The sequence below is a fragment of the Parasteatoda tepidariorum genome, chromosome 2 (genome assembly GCF_043381705.1).
Source record: "Parasteatoda tepidariorum isolate YZ-2023 chromosome 2, CAS_Ptep_4.0, whole genome shotgun sequence".
In the NCBI taxonomy this organism is placed as follows: Eukaryota; Metazoa; Arthropoda; class Arachnida; order Araneae; family Theridiidae; genus Parasteatoda; species Parasteatoda tepidariorum.
Genome location: NC_092205.1, coordinates 58,470,778 through 58,491,379, shown reverse-complemented (window position 1 = coordinate 58,491,379; position 20,602 = coordinate 58,470,778). Strand labels below are relative to the sequence as shown.

The window sequence follows — 20,602 nt, the reverse complement described above, 5'->3', positions numbered from 1 at the left end:
AAATTATTTACTTTATATAAAGGCAAAATTGCAAATTTAAATCAGACTGAAGTGTCTTTCTTCTGTTGCGTTGGAAAAAAAAAAAAACTAAATTAAGTCCTTGTATAATTTTTTTTTTCCTTTGAAAACTAAATTGAGTCCTTATATGATTTTTTTTTTTTTTGACAAAATGTTTAGATGATAAATAATGCTTATTGAAAGTTATTAACTGCAGTTACTAGGAACATTATTAATTTAAGAATAGATAAATTTTTTGCTTTTTGGCTTATATTTATTATGATGTGATATTATTTCCTATTTATCAAAGTTTGACCTTAAAGTATACCATAGAATGAAATTTTTCAATAAAATGCTCTGAGGAGATTCTAATTCTGTTGTTCTTTCAGATTTGAATAGCAATGTTCTTCTCACTCTGTATAGCTTTTTTTCTTATTAACTAAAAAATTTTTTTTTTATTGATGAAAAAAATAAAGTTAAAATAAATTTCTTGAAACGAAATAGAATATAGAACTTCAATAGTATATTAAACAAAATTGCCTCAGTAATTTATTAGTAGAAATGATAATAAGTGGGTGAAATAATTTATATTGTCTTATTAGTTGGTTATTATTATTATTGGTTTTTAAATGTAATATGTCTTTATCACATTTAAGATGGCATGTAAGCATATTAATTATTCATTTGAATGATGTTTCCTCTACAGCTAAAACATCACTAAGAAACAAGATTGATATGCTTATGTGTCATCTCCCATTTAATTCAGAACATACTTAATCAGATAACAGCTTCCTTATCATTTTGTGTTTGTTTTTCATTTCACTTCTCATTATTTTTTCTAACAGCGTTTTCTATTTTTATTTCAGAGCTGATATAGATTTTAAAAAAAGAATTTTTTCTATTTTTAGAAAAATGTAGTACCAGAAAAAAAGGAAATTGATGCTGATATGAAAAACACAATAGTAAAATCTGATAGTCCTTTATCTTTATCAATGTGGGTAGATAAATACAAGCCTTCTAACATTAAGCAGGTAATAGGTCAGCAAGGAGATAAAAGCAATGCTAAGAAACTCTTGCATTGGTTAGTCAATTGGAGAAAAAATAGGAGATTAAACAAAAAAGCAATACCAGGTAATAGAAGAAATTGTTTTTCTCTAGTTTTCTTTATTATTATTTTTTAGTTTGTTTAGATTTAAATTAAAACATTAACTTTTATTTGCTAATTGACATATTAACTTTATTTAGACAAGATGCGAGTTGATATAAATTTGTTAGCAAAAAATTATTATCTTGTAATGTATTTTGTATTTTGCTTATTTATGGAATGACTTTTGAAACAATTCTTTGTCTGAAATACTTATCTAAACAGTTCATTAATGCCTAGACATTTACAGTTATTGCACTCATATGAAATTAGATTAAATTAATTCAAAATGTTTGTAATAAAAATGATTAATTTGTTTTTAAAAAATTATAAATTATATATATCTTATATATTTTGCAGTACATATATTTTTTAAAAAAAATTTTTATTGTATATTCTTTGCTGAAAACTTAATATTGTTGCTATAATAGGCCAGCAATGCTATTTATAAAGTTTTTCTTTTTCAAGTTTAAAAATACTTTTGAATTTTTTTTTTTCATTCCACTTATATTTTTAGCTGTGAAATTATCATAACTCACATGTGAAAGGTTCGATCTACAGTTAAGACCCTTTTTAACTGATAGTAATTAGCCTAACTTCGTAGGGTCAAGCTTCTTTACCACTGCAATCGGTTCATTGATTGGCTGTTCGACAGCAAGAGTTCGTTGATAATTTTTTTATATGCATATATATTGTTTCACCTTTAGGTGTTCTGCGGAAAATTTCAAATTACTCTGAAAGGTGTGGACAAAAAATTTTTCTTACAAGCATTACAAGGGGGGGGGGAATATTATACCCCATTGCAAGATACGAAAAGACCATTGCGGTATAGGATTTAAGAAATCATCCCCAACTGCATATAGTTCTGTTTTATTTCATAATCAAATTAAACAAATATGCTTTCAAAGCAATCTAAAAGTTTTTAAAAGTTAAACAGGTTAGCCAGAAATTTTATTTATGCTACCTTTCACAATAAATATTATTGATTTATTAAAAAAAAAAGGTTATAGTTTTGTCGTCTTACTTAAATCCTGGACTTAGTGACATATTTTGATAAATAAGGAGAACATTAGTTCTTGAAAAATGAACAACTATATGATGTTGCAAGAATTACATAGATTGAATTTGATTGAAATTTTATTTATGCTACTTTTCACAATAAATATTATTGATTTATTTTAAAAAAAAAGGTTATAGTTTTGTAGTCTTACTTAAATCCTGGACTTAGTGACATATTTTGATAAATAAGGAGAACATTAGTTCTTGAAAAAAGAACAACTATTTGATGTTGCAAGAATTACATAGATTGAATTTGATTGGACCATTAAAAATGGAGCATCTTATGCTGACATTTTCTTAACAAATAAAATGGGATATAAGGAATTTTTTCCTTTGTTTCTTTCTAGATGAAAATCATGTGCAGGAGACAATATGTGTAATTATTCATCAATTTAGTTATGTGAACCGAAAGACGCATATTTGTTGCAATTTTTAGATATAATTTTTATTAACTGATTATTGTTGTTAATAGCTGTTATTAATTAAGAATGTAAGCAAAAAGGAGGTTATGCAATGTCATTTCAAGAGTTGGTGATATTAATATACATTTGCTCTGTGAGCTTGGCATCCGTTGGTGAATCCTTTCCAAACAAGCTTTCTCCATGAGGAAAATGTTTTTTTTTTTTTTATGGTTCCCAGGAAGAATTAAATTAGNTTTTTTTTTTTTTTTAACTTGAAACAGAGTATTGTTTTCTGGGATTGTTTTGAATATTTTAACTAACTCCTAAATTTTTACAAAGATTTCTTTTGTATATCTTCTTATGTAATGATAAAAGAGAAACCATCATATAGTGCTGTAAAGCACATGAGTTAAAAGATCAGATCTTTTATTTATTTTATCTGTGTTTCTAATTAATATCTAATACTTTATTTACTGAGCTTTTTAAAACAATTTCTTACTAATTGTCATATATTGTTTATCATTTTCCTTTATAGTTTCAAATTTTAATTAAATAAATGTCTATAGTTTCTTTTTAAAATTATTGTTTTCATAACTTTTTTCTAAGGCCGTTTCAATGCTAATGATGATGGCTCTGGTTTCAAAGCTGCACTGCTCTCTGGTCCTCCTGGTGTGGGCAAAACAACAACAGCTCAGTTGGTGTGCAAAGTATGTCTTTAAGGCAATCAGACTATAATTTATTTTTTTTAAAAAATAAGAAAAAGTGAATGTAAGTTAATTCATTATAGGAATCTGGTTATGATTTCTTTGAACTCAATGCTTCGGATACTCGATCAAAGAAAACCTTGCAGCAAATGGTTTCTCAGTTGTTAGGCAATCAAACTTTGGCGGATTGTTTTAAAGGTAAGATAATATTCAATATACTTCTATAAAGATCAATAAAAAATGAACTTAAAAAGTGTTATTTACTTCCACTGCAGATTTTTCATAATAAATCATTAGTGAGCATATTCTATTTTAAGTGCTTAATAGCTGCTTATTCTTTGCAGAAAGAATTGAATATGCACCCTATTTTATTTTTAATAAACTTTTTTTTAATTCATATAATGGCTTGCTTATATTTGTTCAGTACTTAGAATCTAACTTCTTTGAAAATTTCTGATTTTTGCAGTTCATTAAAGGCTCTTTTACTGTTAAAAAATTATTTAAAAAAATATCAATCATTTCATTGTAAATTTTTAATAGTACAAAGAAAAAAAAATTTATTTTTTTTCTTACCTCAGAAATTGTTTTACAATTACGGAAAAACATTAGCATCCTTTATGCTAAAATCCTTTTTTTTAAGTGTACATAATGGATTTTCTTTGCTTTAGACTTTAATTAAATTTACCCACATTATGTGCTTTTAATTAGATGATGCTGGTAAAGTTTCAAGCAATCATGTAATTATTATGGATGAAGTCGATGGGATGGCTGGAAATGAAGATAGAGGCGGAATGATGGTACGTGAGTTTCATTTTTTTGATTTAATCGCTTGATAATTGAATTTTTGCTGACTTTTAAATGGTCTCATGATATTGCCATATACTGCAGTTGGTGTGGTGGATTAACTGCTTCCAATTTTTTTGAAAAAAGAAATGCAAAAAATCAACATATTTTTTTTAAATTTCATTAATAAATGTAAGGAACTAAAACAAAACGTAATACACAAGTTTTAAGCTGAAATTTATATTTTTTTATGTTTAAAAAGCATTTAATTTACCATTAATTAAGTCAGTTTACCATCCTTAGTTATCTCGGGCAAATGTAAAAATTTAAAGATGCACCTTTTTTTTTACTCTTTTTTTTTATGTAAATTCAACAACCATCGTATATGTGATCGCATAAAGCACATGTGCAGTCCCGCAATCCAACTACAAAACTTGACAAACTTCCAAGCAGATTCTTTTTTTTTTTTTTGTACTTCCGACCAAGTAAAAACGTGATAAAAGAACACGTGCTGACAAATTCTACTACATCCGAGTTTTCTCAGTATAATAAATACTTGCGATATATACCCAAGTTAACTGAAAATAATCAGGGAATTAGTTAAGTCTCCACAGTTTGAAATTTTCTCTAATATGATCCAGTTTCAGATTGGTTAAGGACTGACTGAATTATGAAAATATCTTTACAGTCAACCTCTTTTTTTTTTTTTTTTAAATCTTTTAAAGTCTTTGTTTAATAAATTTTTAATATGAATTTTCAATTTTTTGTAGCAACATCAGAAATGATTTTACTTTTAAATGTGAATATTTTCTTTAATTACTATTTTCATAAAATATTTTAGTATGTGTGTGCTTTTATTTTCATATTTTGTATTTTTTGCTTGACATATTTTTTTTTTTTTAATGTGCTTTTCACACTATTGAATTTATATATTTTACTTTGGATGTCATGATGCAATATTAGAAAGCACTTTATTTTGCAGATATAATCATGTGAGCTGATGACGAGATTATATCTTTTATTTTATTTTTCAGCTTTGTTTTTTTTTTCGTTTTATATATTTATTTTTTTTAAATCATTTATTCATAATTTTTCTTCTCTTTAAAAATATTTTTCCTTGTTTTTTTCTCTTGTTAAAAAGCTATATATATATATATGTGTGTATATATATAGCTTTTTAACTACCCAGGTAATACAACAACTTTAAAAACATTTCAAAAACTTATATGGATAGCAGACATGCTTAGAATTGCTCCAAAAAAATAATAAAGTTTTTTTTTTTCGTATATAATTTTTCTAGTATACTTCCTAACTGACGAATTAAAATTTACATACTCAAGAGCATATATAGTTTTATTACCTAATTCTAAAAAGTAAATTGACATTGTGCTTATAATTTTTTAAGTGAATATTTTGTTGTTACAGGAACTGATTGGTTTCATTAAAGCATCTAAAGTTCCTATTATTTGTATCTGCAATGACAGAAATCATACGAAAATCAGGTCGCTAAGTAACCATTGTTTTGATTTAAGATTCCAAAGGCCAAGGGTTGAGCAAATCAAGGTAATGTATCATTATTTACTTTGCCAGTATCTGTTTCTATATAATTTTAATTTACCATTTTAGAAAAAATTACTTCATGTTATAAAATAAAATTTTAAAAAATTGGCATCTACTAACATTAGGGTGAAAGTTGAGTAGTTTAAAAAAGTTACCATTCTTGTTTTTATAGCTATATGTTTCAGAATGTCTCATAATGCCATCAATTATATTTTCATAAAGTTTATTTGTTAGCTGAGAACCCAACAAAGCTTGGCAATAGTTACCAAGTTTTATCATCCATGCATCAGCTGGTTATTTGTTTGACCTTTGTAGTATTTTTATTTATGCTTGCTACGTTTATAAGAAAAATGAAGCATATGGTGAAAACATATTGACGTTAACATTTAGATTTTCAAATTATAATTAAAAAAACTATCCTTTGTTATCATTGGATGGATAGTTGTAATGATCCTTTTTAACAGTTTCAAAGCTAGGTGACCATTTTGTCAATGAGATTTTAATTCAGTACCCAGCTGAGAAATAATTAGCTATTACTCTTTGTGCAATATTACAATTATTTATTCATTAAATCTAATTAATTATTATTTTGAATTTTCTTTATTTGTTGATAATTTCTGGGCAGTTATATTTTTCTTTATGTTGCTGTAATTTCAATGGATTTTCTAAGTTTAAAATTTTGGATCTTAAATTTATCTCTGAAAATGAATCGTGTAGGTTTGATTTCTTATTTAGGATTAATATGCTTTTTATTTTGCCTGCTTATTTGCTCTTCAGTTGGTATCGTCCTTTTAAAAAGTAACCTGTCTCACTGTACATTCTATGTAATTTAGTTCCTTAAGCTCCTCTCTTAATTTTTATTCAAACTAATTGACACCAAATAACCACCTTAATTTTAAAAACAAAACTATACAGCAGTACCATTCATATTAATGTTATGAGTTATGTATGCTAAAAATAAAAAATAAAATACATGCAAAACATGTTTTATTCCTTTCCAATAAATGATTGGTTTAGTATACATTAAAAACTTTGATCCAGTGCTACATTATTTATTTATTTTATATTATTAACTTAATACAGTGTTTATTTTAAACTTTTCTAATTGTGAAAATTTATTTAAATATTTATTGAGTATGTTTTGTTAGCACTAGTTTCATAAATTTTATTAAATTATGACTTAAATAGAGTTTATTCGTGTACAATATTTCTAAGAAGGTATCACAACATTGTCTGTTTTAGGCTGCCATGATGTCAATAGCTTTTAAAGAACATATAAAAGTATCTCCTGAAGCTCTTCAAGATGTTATAGTGGCTTCAAATCAAGATGTGCGCCAGGTAAATTAATATATCAATTATATTTATTAATTATTATTTTTTATTATATTTATTAATTATTATTTTTTATTATATTTATTAATTATTATTTTTTATTATCTTCTGCCATAATATTTCTCCAAATTTTCTTAATAGATTTTCAACATTTTTTTTTTTTTGTTTTAGGTCCTACACAATATGTCAATGTGGAGTGCAAAATCGAAAGGTTTAACTTCTGAACAAACAAAAGCAGATATTGGGCGTGGAACGAAACACATAAAAATGGTACAAAAAAAAAGCTTTTTTTTTTCTTTTAACTGTACATTTATGTAAAGTTTGAAAGATATACAACAGGGATGCATAGCCTTTTTTTTTATTGTCTACCACGAAAATTAAAAAATCCTCATTGTTTAGTTTTTGTTGCTAAAAAAGAATTTTGGGAGCCAAGATAAGTAAGGTAAAATTGTAAAAACGTAAGGTTTATTTAAATCCTTATTATTGGTGGCAGGTATGTACTAAGTAAAGTGTAAAATTTGTAAGAAATTGCATTTCCTTGCAAACAATGAACTTTTGACCATAAAAAACCATATTGTGCAAACAAATTCAAGCTTACTTTTAAATATGTTAAAAATATAATATTCTTTTTTCATTTTTTAATTCATTGTTCTTAATTCATTTTTTTAAACAAAAAAAATTCCCTTTTTTTTTCCTATTAAAATTAAAAATTAGCAGGGTTTAAGTATTGAACTTTGAAAACCAGTTTTTACTCATGAGGACATAGGTTGTACATCCCTGATATATATATATATTTCTTTTACAAAATTTAGCATGTTTTGTAATTTTGTTTTATATTATGTTTTCAAGATACAAACAAAACTGCTTATTGTACCAAAATTCTTTTTGTCTTTTTATTGAACAAGGAGTGATGCAGAAATTGTTGTAGAATACTTAGACAATGTGTATATTTCTGAATGAATATTATAACAAAACCAGCAAAAAAAAAAATTTAATAAGTTTTGGAGTGTTCAATATAATTTTTACTCCTGTATTAAAAATTTTTAATGTTTTAAAGACATTTATCCATACATTTTTGCTATTAAAAAACTACCCTTATGAATGAACTAGATTTATCATTTTATAATTATTCTCTGTCTCTATCACTATTTGTTAAAAAAAAGGGGGGCATTGTTTTCTCTAGTACAATGTGGCAAATTGCCTCAGTTTTGTAAATTTTCTCTTATTTTGTCATTTATGTGTATTATTAAGCCACTTTTTCTAATTGATTTTTGAACTGTGTTCTTTAAAATGTGAGTTAAATGTAAAAATAGAATCATATTCTTTTGCTGTATTTTTGTTGTTGCATAGCAGGTGTTCAGCAAATGAAAATATTTTTCATAATATGTCTTCCTCTTACAGTTACAATTAGGGAAAAGTTCGATCTTATCTCTGCATAATTAATGTAACGAAATTTTATAATAGTTCAATTCTCACTAATGGCTGTATTTGTGTCTTTAAACCTTTCTACAACAATCAAAATGAAAGTTTTTTTTTTTTAATTTAAAGTTTTTTTTTTAATTTTAATGTTTTATATATTCATTGAATTATTTCTTTTAGGGCCCTTTTGATGTATTAAGAGAAGTTTTTGCAATTGGCAACAATCCAAAGGCTACTATTATGGATAAATCAGATTTATTCTTCCATGATTATTCTTTGTCTCCATTATTTGTACAAGAAAATTATGTCCATGTCATTCCTACTGAAGCTCAGTATGTCTTCTTAATATGTGAATTAATTTTGTCTATATTTTGAAATGTTAAATCATTTGTTTCAGTGGTTAAAGAGGTAACAAACTACTTCAAAGTGCTAGTTTTAATTATTATCTGACAAGTGAAGAGTAAAAACATACCCTTTCTATCAATTCTATTGCTCCATGGAAATTTTATAAGCTAACCCAGTAAAAGCTCTTTCAATCTTAGTGTGTAGCATCATTACCATCGGCCTAAATTTTTCTGTTGTCTTTAACGGCATCCTGATGAACCTCAAATCATTTTATGCAGGATGTCTCATCTCCAGGGTTGCAAACATAAAGGAGTAACAGAATGTGATAATGTAGAATATGATGAATCTTTTTTGCATTAGAACATAGGTTTAAGAAATGCAGAAGGTCTAAAGAGGACATTTTGATGGTAAATTAAAGAAAACGGTAAAGTAAAATGTACACTTATATCTTTAACATTGCCTATAAACATAATTTTTTATGTTAGAGCAGACTTTCTGCAACCGAACTTAACTGTCAAAGGGGGGGGGTGAATGCAATAGGAAAATTCTAAGTATACTTTTAATCCTCTTTACTTAATTTTCACAACTAACTGATGATGGGTATTTACTTTATTGGGCAGTATTTTTCGATGCCTGTAAAATACAGGACCATCACCTAATATGAACTTGAGATACTAATCCTGCAGTAATTGAGATTCTCCTTAGTTTTTCTGACAAAATTATATCAATATGGTTTTGCCTTCAGTAGTTTTTGAAACATATTTAATTTAAATGTATACATTTGTCTGTTTTTAATTTTGACTAATAGCTTTGTTTTTGTACAATTTACGTGATAAATATCATATAAATCAGTTTTCATCATTATAAACTATAATGAAATTAAATTCTAAAAATTGACAAATGTGCTGTTTTAAATTACTGATTCAAAACAACAAATCGCAATTTTTTTTAATTTGAAATCTTAAGGAAATTTCATAAAAGTTCTGAAACTTATCGAGCTCTAGTTCTCCTAATCGAATAAAATGATTCCTCTATTTTTAACCTTTTTTGAAAAATATTGTGCTGCCAAATAATTATTATATTATCAAAAGTTTAAATACACAAAAACATCAAGAAATCAAAAATTTTGCCTTGTGGCCAAGGTGGTGTGGTTAAGGCCTCTTAAAAGCAAAGTTTGAAGTGTGAATTGTATTAAAATGTGAAATGTATTAAAAAAATACTGAAAAGAAAAATTTCAAAAGCCATAATTTTTAAACTGTATTCGTAATCTTGTAATTAGTTTGCTCGAAATTTTGCATTGTACCATAAAATATCATATCAGTGGACATGCTAAAAAATAAATAAAAAAATCACTACCCGTATTGTAAACTTCAATATCCATCAAAGAGTATCTGAATTTACTGTTAAAGAGTACCCTTTAGCTGTTGCACTGAGCATTTGAGTCATGTATTGAGTCCTCCTCCACTTCTATGGCAATAAGTGTTTGAGTTTATTTCATCATGTTCTATTGTGTACTTAAGGTTTGTCACCCTACTGTTGAAACACCTTGTACAGGGGTTAAAAAATACCATCCCTCCTTCAACATACAAGAAATCATTTTTTTTTTTAAANATGGCAATAAGTGTTGGAGTTTATTTCATCATGTTCTATTGTGTACTTAAGGTTTGTCACCCTACTGTTGAAACCCCTTGTACAGGGATTAAAAAAAAAACATCCCTCCTTCAACGCACAAGAAATCATTTTTTTTTTTTTAAATTATAGTATTTTCCTAAAAGAAAAAAGCCTATTTACTAGATTGGAAAACAGAACCCAGCCAAACAATGTCATTAACATAACTTATTTATGATATCCTTGTTTCCATTGCCTTTCAATATGTTTATGTTATGGTTGTTCTTCTTGTGTTACAGTATATAAAAGTTGTATTGCATGTGATATTGTATAACTAATAATAATGAACTCTGTTCTTATTCCAAAGTCCTAGTAAAACTTTCAGCAAAATACAGTACATCTGATCACTTTATTTTAAGATAATATTGCATTTTTAATTTTAGAAAACAAAAATCGTGTAGGCTGCCTCATGTTTCATAATCTTTCTTCCAGTCATTTTAAATTTTTATAGACCCTAAATACCAACCAAGAAAGTCAAAATTATGTGAAATCACATCACATTTCGAAAATCTTCATTTAGAAATTTTTTTTCCATCTGATGAATAAGCATTATTGATACCGAAACTGGAGCGAAAGTTTTGTCAATTGTTTTATTACCAAGTTATTGTTTATTTGTCGATAGTTTTACAGCTTTTGATTTCTTTAAATATTCTCAAGTTTATTTCCTTTTATAGGGGTAATAAGAAAAAGCATCTTAGGTTACTCAGTGCTGCTGCTGACAGCATATGCATAGGAGACATGATTGATCGCCAAATTAGAAATCAGAATAGTTGGTCACTCCTACCCACTCAGGTAAAGTTCAGCATCCAAACTTTTAAAAATGTTCAAACACTTGATAGTTAGTTCTGTTTAATCTTTCTTTATAAGACCAAATTCAGAAACAAATTTCTGCTCTGTTTAAAAATCTGTTCTGTTTTTCAAATCAGTAGAAATATTCTGAGTGAAAATTCAAGTTCTTTCAGTTTAACTGGTTAGTTAATTTTCAGTAGAATTTAATATTTGTTTTATTGTAAGAATAATGGAATTTAATATGTATTTGTTTTCTTAGGCAATATTTGCTAGTGTTGTTCCTGGTGAATTGCTTAAGGGACATTTAAAGCAAATGATTAATTTTCCAGCATGGCTGGGGAAGAATTCTAATCATAAGCATATGGACAGAGTTTTGCAAGAACTTCATGTGCATATGCGAATGAGGTAAATTTTGTTTGCTATTGAATTTGTGAATTAATTTCTTCTTCTTTACTCTATTATTATTCATCATTATAACTATATATTTATTACAAATTCATTATTATAAATCTACTTCTTTACTTTCTATTTCTTTACTCAAGTGAAAAACCTGATATTAATTTAGTTTTACATAGCTTTCAATTCTCTCCCTTTTTAAAAAAAAAAAAAAATTTAAAAAGTGGTTTCTTGATTTTTGTCCTAGATTTTGCCATCTTCTGAAAATGTGCATATTTACCTTTTTTCTATCAAAAATTTTTAACATTTATAAAAATTAACTTTTACAATAAAATATCTATTTTAAAAATTAAAAAAAATTCTTATACTAAGAACTATGTACTGAAAATGTTTTAATCATAGTTATTAAAATTTTAAAAACTAGATAATATGAAATAGCATGTTTTGAAAAAATTTCTTATTATATTTACTAATTTTTATTAAAAATTTTCACATTCTTGTTGTATGAAATTTTTGCATTAAATTAAGAGAGACCTTTTTTTTATGAAAATAAATAGCTGACTAAAAAAGTTATGAAAAATTTGTACAGTACACTCTCGATTACCCATGCGCGGATTATTCGTGCTCATTCCGGAGTCACACAAAAAATATAAAGAGAAACATTTTCAAGATTAAAAGTATTTGATTCATAAAGTTATAACACTACCAAATTTTTTGAAGCAATATTCGTTATTGGATTGCAGTATATGGAATATCAGCAGCATGGTCAAAGGTAAAATCGTCTACGTTATCACGATCTTGGAGGAAGATCATACCGCTTGATGAACAATCCTCTTCAGATGTTCAAGAAAAATATGATAACAGTATTCTCGAACAAGCAAAAGAAATCTAAGGTTTTGAAATTCTTGATGAAGAAAATTTAGAAGATTGGTTTCAAAGTGATGCATGTGAGTCTGGCTTCCAGTATTTGATTGATGAAGACATCGTTATGTTGTTAAATCAAATAGTGATGATAGTAACTGATGCAGAAGGTGTACTAAATGAATGAAATACAATTTCTCATTCTGCTGCTCTGTAGAAACTTTATTAGATTATATGGGAGGATTTGATTACAGTGACATTACTGCAGTTCGTAAAATATGTGTATCGATATATGGCGAAGACGCATTACACATTTTTTAATAAGGAAAATTCCTAGTTTGATGTTATGCATGCAAATGTCAGTAATTTTTATATTTTTTGTACTGATATTGAATTTTTCTTTAATAAAGGAGTTTTCGGATTATCCGTGTTTTTCGATTGTGCGACCTGTCCCGGTGATTAACCCGGATAATCGGGAGTGCACTGTATTTAGTTTTGAAAAAATTTCAGTAATCTTGTTTTTCTGTTGCGTAATGCAAAAAAGTCTTATTTTTATTTAGAAATTTTTGACAACTAAATTTTTTTTATTGTTTCTATTTATTTCTTTTATGAAGTTAGTTGTTTAATTATTCTCTTAGTATCTTTAGGTGTTTTTTGGATTCAATGTCTCTACGACATGCTAAAATTAATAAAATAAAAAGTGGCACTTATGTAACAATCATCCATTTTGGATTAACTGATGCTCCGTAATAGGAGGAACTACTGTAACAGAGATTTACCTTTTCTGAAATAAAACAGAATAAACAGATCCACTATCAGCATTTTTCATTCCATGAAATTTATTGAATTTCTTTATATTCTTTATTTATGGTTTATTTGATGAATAGTAGTAGCCTGCTTCAGTCCAGCAACAGAAATAAAAATTCCTCATCAGTGACATAATGCATTGATAAAATGTTTTAAGGCTTTTCACTTGATTTGTTTTTATTCATAACTTTAATATTCTCCTTTGATTTAAAAAAAGTTGAGTGATAAATAGATTTTTAAATATTCTACATTTTCTTGTGTTATTGATTTTTTTCCTTGTTTATCAGAAATAACTTTTTTTTGCTTATAAAATCATGCATTTATTTGAAATTAATTTTTATTTCTAGTGATTTGTTTCATTTAGCATTTTATTTATAACATTAGTTTGTAATGTTCCATCAATCAACAAATTCAAAAGTGTCATTCTATTGACATTACTAGTCAAAATTTAAGGTTTTCGTTTATAGCTTTTTTGGTAGTTGTGCAGGGATTCATCAGGGGGCAGAGCTGTCTCAATATACATCTTAAGTAGATATTTAGCATATATTTTTCGTTTTGAGTCATTTTTAATAGTTAATATTAAATTTTAAGTGGTTTGCTTCAGTGTTATGTAAATTAGATGGAATAAATATGCCTGTTTCTCCCTCTCTTCTCCTCTAATCAGTTAATCCGCTGCAGTGGTCTGTGCAGCAATCAGGCAGATGCTTCTAGATGAATATCTGAAAGATAGATCCTAAGTTTGTCTTTCCTGTATACAAAATATTTTGTCCTTATTAGTCCTGACTCATCTTAGTGTACTGATGGCTAACAGCTCAAATTTTAAATGTATAAAAAATCTTTTTGATACTTTTTAAGATGTTTTTTTACATTTAGAATTTTTTTTTTAACTTTTACTTTTGATTCACATTTAGGCTTAAAGATAATTCCATAGCTGCCAACTTTTCTGCATTTTCTGTACTGAGCCTCATTTCTTAAGCACTTTGAAAATATGCATTGAAATTTTGTACCTTCTTAAATCTACTTAAGTATATGTGTGTGAGGATGGGCTTTCATGTCTTGCTCAGACAGTGATGGTGAGAATTTTTGCTGTACTTCAGTCTGATTGATGTTATAGGTCATTAAATGATGCAAAATGTAAGATGTTAAGCATCTGATAATACGAAAGAAGGATCATATTTTTTTTTTCTACTTCAAATTTACTTACTTATCCTCTTTGTGTGGAATAGGCACATAAGACCTAGAGTCTTTTTCTCCACACACTCCTGTCTTTAGCCAGGCAAAGCGCTTCTTCCCATCCCATTAATCCTGCTCTACTAAGATCTTCCTTAATTCATCTTTGCCATGCTAGTCTCGGTCTCCCTCTTTTCTCTTTTCGTCAGACGCCCATGAGCTTGCAAAATTTGCCGGATTGTTTCTATCTGTTCTTAGTATAACTTTAAATTGAGGTAATTGTGTTAAAACACTATATAACTAACGATATATTTCAATAACTGTACTGTTGATTCTTTGAATAAGGAAGAAAATTGAAACCACGTAAAACATTCCACATTTTAAGTCATTTCTTCTGTAATTTTAGCGTTAATCTTCTTCCTTTTAAAATATATGGATAGGCAGGTGTGTGATTCTAATAATAAATTATAGGCAGTAAGTAATTAGACACACGTAACATTTTTATTTATAGTCTGTTATGTATGATTGATTTTTTTTTTCATGGGAATAACTGGTAATAAAACAGATGTTAGTTTAAAATACCTACCTCTTCTTAGTTGTTTTAGAATACTTAATTGAAAGTTAATAAAATATTCCGCGTTTTAAACAATTTCTTGTTGTAATTTTATCGTGAATCTTCTTCCTTTTAAAATAAAAGGATTTACAGGTATGTGATTCTAATAATAATTAGTAGTAGTAAATAATTTACAGACATGACATTTTTTTGTTGTATCTTATGTATAACTGATTTTTTTTTCTTCGTCAGAATAACTGGTAATAAAACAGATGTTGCTTTAGAATATCTACCTCTTCTAAAGCGCGCATTGACCAAGCCGTTGATAGAAAGAGAATCTGAAGGTATTCCTGATGTTTTAAAAATTATGGAAAATTACTTTCTCTTAAGAGAAGATTTTGACAGCATTATTGATTTATCTCTTTGGCCTAACCAAACTGACCCAAGAACAAAAATAATCACAAAGGTATGTTCTTTTTCATATTTATTTGGGTTTAAACTAGTTGGTAGATGATACTAAATAGCATAACATAAGTTTTATTTATATTGATAAAATATATTTAACTATGCATTGTAACCTAGAAAATCCCAACTTCTTAAATCTGAAAAACCTCCCAAACTCATAAAAAAAAAATTTATAATCATGATAAGAAAAAAATCAATTTAAAAAAGGGGCAAGATAGGTAAGTTCACATACTGAAAAATTGTTGCGAACGGAGTGCCAGTTTAAAAAATAATTAATCAAATGTGTGTTTTAAAATTTATTTACAGTAATAATGTTGCATTAAGAAATATCAGGATTTTTAAAGCTGTAGAAATCCATATGAATTACAACTCGAAAAATGGTTGAAAAAGTTCCTGAATATGCAATGAAATTGAACTGAATGAAAAGAATAATCAAATGCTCTATTCAAAAAAAAAAGTTTTTGGAATAATATCTTATTAAAAATATTGGGATTTTAAACACCATTTGAAGAAAGTTTATTGTAATAACTTTCAATAAGTAATCAGCAAGACTAAGTGAATTTACAATTGAACCATCGCATATTTAGATTATTGAAAAGAAATAACTCAATTGTGTTGTATTGTCATATTAAAAAAATTTTTAGATTTTAATTGTGGAAATCTGTAGAATAACGCTAAAGAAGACTAAAAACGCTAATGGATTTATAATGGAATTTATGGCCTTTTAAGTAAAATATCTAAAATTCTGAAATTATTGTATTGTTTGTAATATTTAGAATAAAGGTAATTTGGGTCATATTAATGCGGCTTTTTTTGTAATTTGCTGAAATGTTCCTGATTAAGTTTTCCATTTTTTTAAAATTAATTCTGCTACCTGAATTATTATTTTTTTATTTCTTTTTTTTTTTAACCACTGCATCGAATTACACTCGAGCAAGAATAAATCATTTTTTTCCTGGTTCAATTACCTTATTGGCTTCAAATTGATAGATATTCAGTTAAAATATCTATTTTGTTAAGTTCCATAATAACATTTAAAATGCTAAAATGTTTAGCATAAAAAATTTATCAGTAATATACAAAGTTAGATCCCATAAATTATCAAAATTGTTTTCTTTGTGAAGTTATGTTTTTTGTACATTATTTATAAACTGGCTATTATAAAACAATCCATTGCAATTATTTAAGGACCAATTATTTCATTTTTGCATTCCAGGTGGAAAGTGTATTTGCTAGAGCTGCAATTTGCTAAAACCTTCTTGATTAAGTCTTGCAATTTTTTTTCTGTCATCTGAAATCCTTTTTCTATCAGAACATCAAATTTTACTCTAACATGAATAGATATTTCAATCTATTTTTTCTTTATTCAAAAAGTTAATTTGCTTCAAGTTGACTGATGTTCAGTTGTCAATATCTTCTTCGTTAAACTTTTGTTTTAGAATACAAAAACTTTTAGTGTAAAAAATGATTGATAACATACAAAGTTAATTACGATAAATTAATCATCAGCATTTTTTTTTTTTAGTGAACCTATCCTTTTTGTATATTATTTATAAATTGGTTATTATAAAGCAATCCATTTCAATTATTTAAGGACCAATTATTTCACTTTTGCATTCCAGGTGAAGAGTGCATTTACTAGAGCCTACAATAAAGAAAGTGGTAAAAATCCATACGCTATCACTAATGTCAAAAAGAAGAAGGGAGCTTCCAAAGATGTTGAGGATGGACTTGATGAGGATAACGATGTGGTGTCTGAGGAAGAGGAAGACGAGGACATTGAGAAAGATGCAATGATTAAAGTAATTTTTTTGAACTGTAACACTCCGCACAGAAAATTCTCTAATAAGATACATCTGGCATGTAGTCTAAATTTTCTTAACCTGTAACGGAGTAAACTATTTTCAATTATTTACACTCTAATATGTAATGTTTTTTTTCCCAATGGTTTATTGGCCATTGATACAAGTTTGCAATCTACTAGTTTTATTTAATTTTATTACCGTCCTTGAGCAGCCAACCCAATTTAGGGTTTACGACTACCAATGTTGAACTCCTGGATCAAGTATAGGGAAAAATTTGCCTCATATAGGACTTTTTATTGGAACTAATCCGCATTTGTATTACATGAAGAGGAAAACCACCCATGATTACCCTGGCGGCAAGGGGACTCTAACCCATGATCTTCCTACCTCTGATGTTAATCTTTTTGTCACGTCAGCACTGTGGTCGGTGCAAGCCGGGTGCGGAATTTGAATCGACCAGCCATTGCAGGGATTCCAACCAAATCTATCATCAGCTCAATCTACTAGTTTGGAAATATTTTTTTAAACCACTGGAAAAAAAATATATCACTTATTAGATAGCTTTCTCTATTCAGTGTCTGCAGTTTTTCTGTTTATTGCCTATTCATTTTTGTGACTTAGTTCATAGTAGAAGCAACAAGATGTAACCTTTCTTTACCTCTATCATGATTACAATACTTGTTTCTAATAACAGTTGTAAAATTAATGGTTATAGGATAAATTTTTACGCTTGTTTCAACAACAAGCTGCATGAAATAAAAAATTATGGTTCTAATATAAAGTCTGTAGTTTTGTGCATATACTCAAAACAATTGTAAAATTAAGGGTTATAAAATAAACTTTTAAACTTGCAGTGAAACAATATATTAACATAAATCCTGAATTAGGAATTTGCACGGTAATTAAGAAAGCTACAAAAAGGTATATATTTTCTTGTAGACATGTTGTGAATTTGCTTTTATTAGTCTCCTTTTTCAACTTAAAATTTCATCATTTGTCACTTTTTTCTAAGTTTATGCACTTGTAGTTATTTAAATAGTGTGACCATCCAAAAATAATTTTTTTCATTATAATTTTGCTACTGCTTATTTTAATTTATGTATGAACAGTAAGAATGTACTAAAGTGACAAATATTTGTTTCATTTAAATTTTAAATAAAGAATAGTGTAGATCCAGTTAGACGTTAATAACCAAACAATTAATGGCAAAACTTGAAATTAAATTCAAATATTGGGTAGTGCATTATATATTTTCAACCTACAACAAAGAGAAAAAACGATAATTTTCTTGTAAATTCAGATTTTTGATTATTCAAATATTTTTATAGTCCTTGAGTTTGTATTAAAAATTGCCTTCTGTATTTTGAAATAAACTAAAAAAAATTTACTGCATTTATTCAATTTTTTATTTACAATTGTGTTTATTCTCCACTGAGAGCAAACACTAAAGAAATTTTTTTATGCTTAATGTTACACTTCATGCAAAATTGAAAGTACTTTTCATAGTGATATGTCTGTTGCACTATTTTTCTCACTTGTATTCCTAAATCACTCAAAACCATATTTTTGACTTTGTCCATCATTTTTGAGAAAGCCACTTCCCCTGGACTTTTTAAACAGTGTTCATCATTTAAGGATGTATGGCCTTGTTAAAACATATTTATCTAACTTTAACCTTTCACAAACGAAGGAGCGGGTATACCATGAACTTCATCCAAATCGACTTTCTTCCGGTGTTAAACCTTTTAAATGGTTGTGTTTAATAACCACATGAAAATCATTTCTTTCCACATTTCCTGAATCAACTAAAGTTTGTTTTTTCAATTGACTATGACAATGAAACTTATTGTCAACAATAATGTTTAATGATGCTTACTAAAAACAAAAACCTTTTTTAAAATTAGGAACGTCAAATTTTGTATTTTCTGAGGATTGATTGAGGAAAGTCCTCGAACTTTCTATGTGGCATAATTTAAAATTTTCCTATAATTTTATCCTTTCCCTTTTTTTTAATTTTAGTCAGAGACATCTTTAGCATTATATTTTCCAATATTTCAGGTGAAAAAACCTACCAAAAAATCTGCAGCAGACAGCAGTGAACCATCAACATCTAAGGATAAAAAGAAGAATCCCTCGAAGAGAGGAAAAGCCAAATGATTCACTGTGTATATAGTTTTAAGTTGTATATTTGTTTCAAAATAAAAAAAAATGTATTTTTTTTCCCTGCTTCTTTCTTTTTATGTTTGAGCTGTCTCAGAAAAAACATCGCAAATGTTAAAAAAAATATATATATTATTTTGCTGTTATTATTATTATTAATGTGCTGTTAGAAATTAAATACAAACAGTCTGTTTGTGGTCGTGGAGGTTTAGCTCCACAATTTTATATCAAACGGCATGATTGTGATAATGTGGCCAGCATTGTGCACAGGCCACCTTTACTTGGCTGGCAAGCTAGTATATATCGATCTGTGAAGCTGGGTGTCCTTCAGGATTGAATTCCAGTCCTTCACAATGACAGTTCCGAACCTTAACCACTGAACCATCGCTCCCAAAAAAACAGTTTCAGTTAGTATATAAATTCTGATAGTATTCAAATGCATAATGTCAGTAATTTTAATGTAAATAAAAAAAAAAAAATTGTGAAGCGTCTTTTGAATGAAGTGTTTAACAGCAAAATTTTATGTCAATAGAGTTGAAAAACGTTTCTTACATTAAGACTAGAAGCATTGCAAAAAGTAACTACTATTTTCGGTTTTGGTTAAAAAATAAGATCGTTTGAAAACGAGGTATTATAGTTTCTGATTTGTAAATTTAAACCAGGGTTGGCCAAACTGGGGAACTTTAATCAGCTTAGAATGATTTAAAACCAGTGTGGCTCTTTAGTTTTTATTAAATTTACTCTATTTCTTTTTTCTAGATATTTGATTAACCAAGGAAGAGTAAAAAATGCAGTAAACAAAGTAATAGAAATTCATCATAAAAGTACTAGTTTAAATGACTTAACTATAGCACTAATTTTACACTTGATATTATTGAAGAAAACAATAGAGGTAGCCTATAAAATTGAAAACAAAACATCTGGACACATATATTTCAATGAAATAGCATTGTACTTTTTAAACCTTTTTCCAATTCTTAAGAATATATTTTGACCCTGCGCTCAATGGCACAAGATTTCAAGAATGAAGCTCTTGTAAAGAAAAAGTGCTAAGTGTCTAATTAGCACTCATGTAAAGGAATTTTTCTTGTGACCCTGAAATGATCACCACTCAGCTGAAATTCAGAGAAAAATTCCGTTTTACAACTTCTTAAATCCAGGTCAAATATTTATAATGATGTGAA

General features: G+C 27.4%; 1 protein-coding gene across 1 annotated transcript in view; it reads left to right on the top strand.

Moving 5' to 3' along the window:
* The window catches only part of LOC107447890 (germ line transcription factor 1), a 35,791-nt gene extending 16,313 nt beyond the window's left edge, over positions 1-19,478 (top strand). Inside the window, exons 12-24 of the mRNA XM_043039602.2 lie at positions 906-1,128; positions 3,208-3,308; positions 3,389-3,503; positions 4,014-4,102; positions 5,514-5,651; positions 6,891-6,986; positions 7,152-7,250; positions 8,580-8,731; positions 11,087-11,204; positions 11,461-11,606; positions 15,241-15,454; positions 17,076-17,255; positions 19,317-19,478. Of these exons, the coding sequence (XP_042895536.1) occupies positions 906-1,128; positions 3,208-3,308; positions 3,389-3,503; positions 4,014-4,102; positions 5,514-5,651; positions 6,891-6,986; positions 7,152-7,250; positions 8,580-8,731; positions 11,087-11,204; positions 11,461-11,606; positions 15,241-15,454; positions 17,076-17,255; positions 19,317-19,415 (1,770 nt within the window). The 3' untranslated portion in view covers positions 19,416-19,478. The remainder of the gene's footprint in view (positions 1-905; positions 1,129-3,207; positions 3,309-3,388; positions 3,504-4,013; positions 4,103-5,513; positions 5,652-6,890; positions 6,987-7,151; positions 7,251-8,579; positions 8,732-11,086; positions 11,205-11,460; positions 11,607-15,240; positions 15,455-17,075; positions 17,256-19,316) is intronic.
* Positions 19,479-20,602: the final 1,124 nt, after the last annotated feature.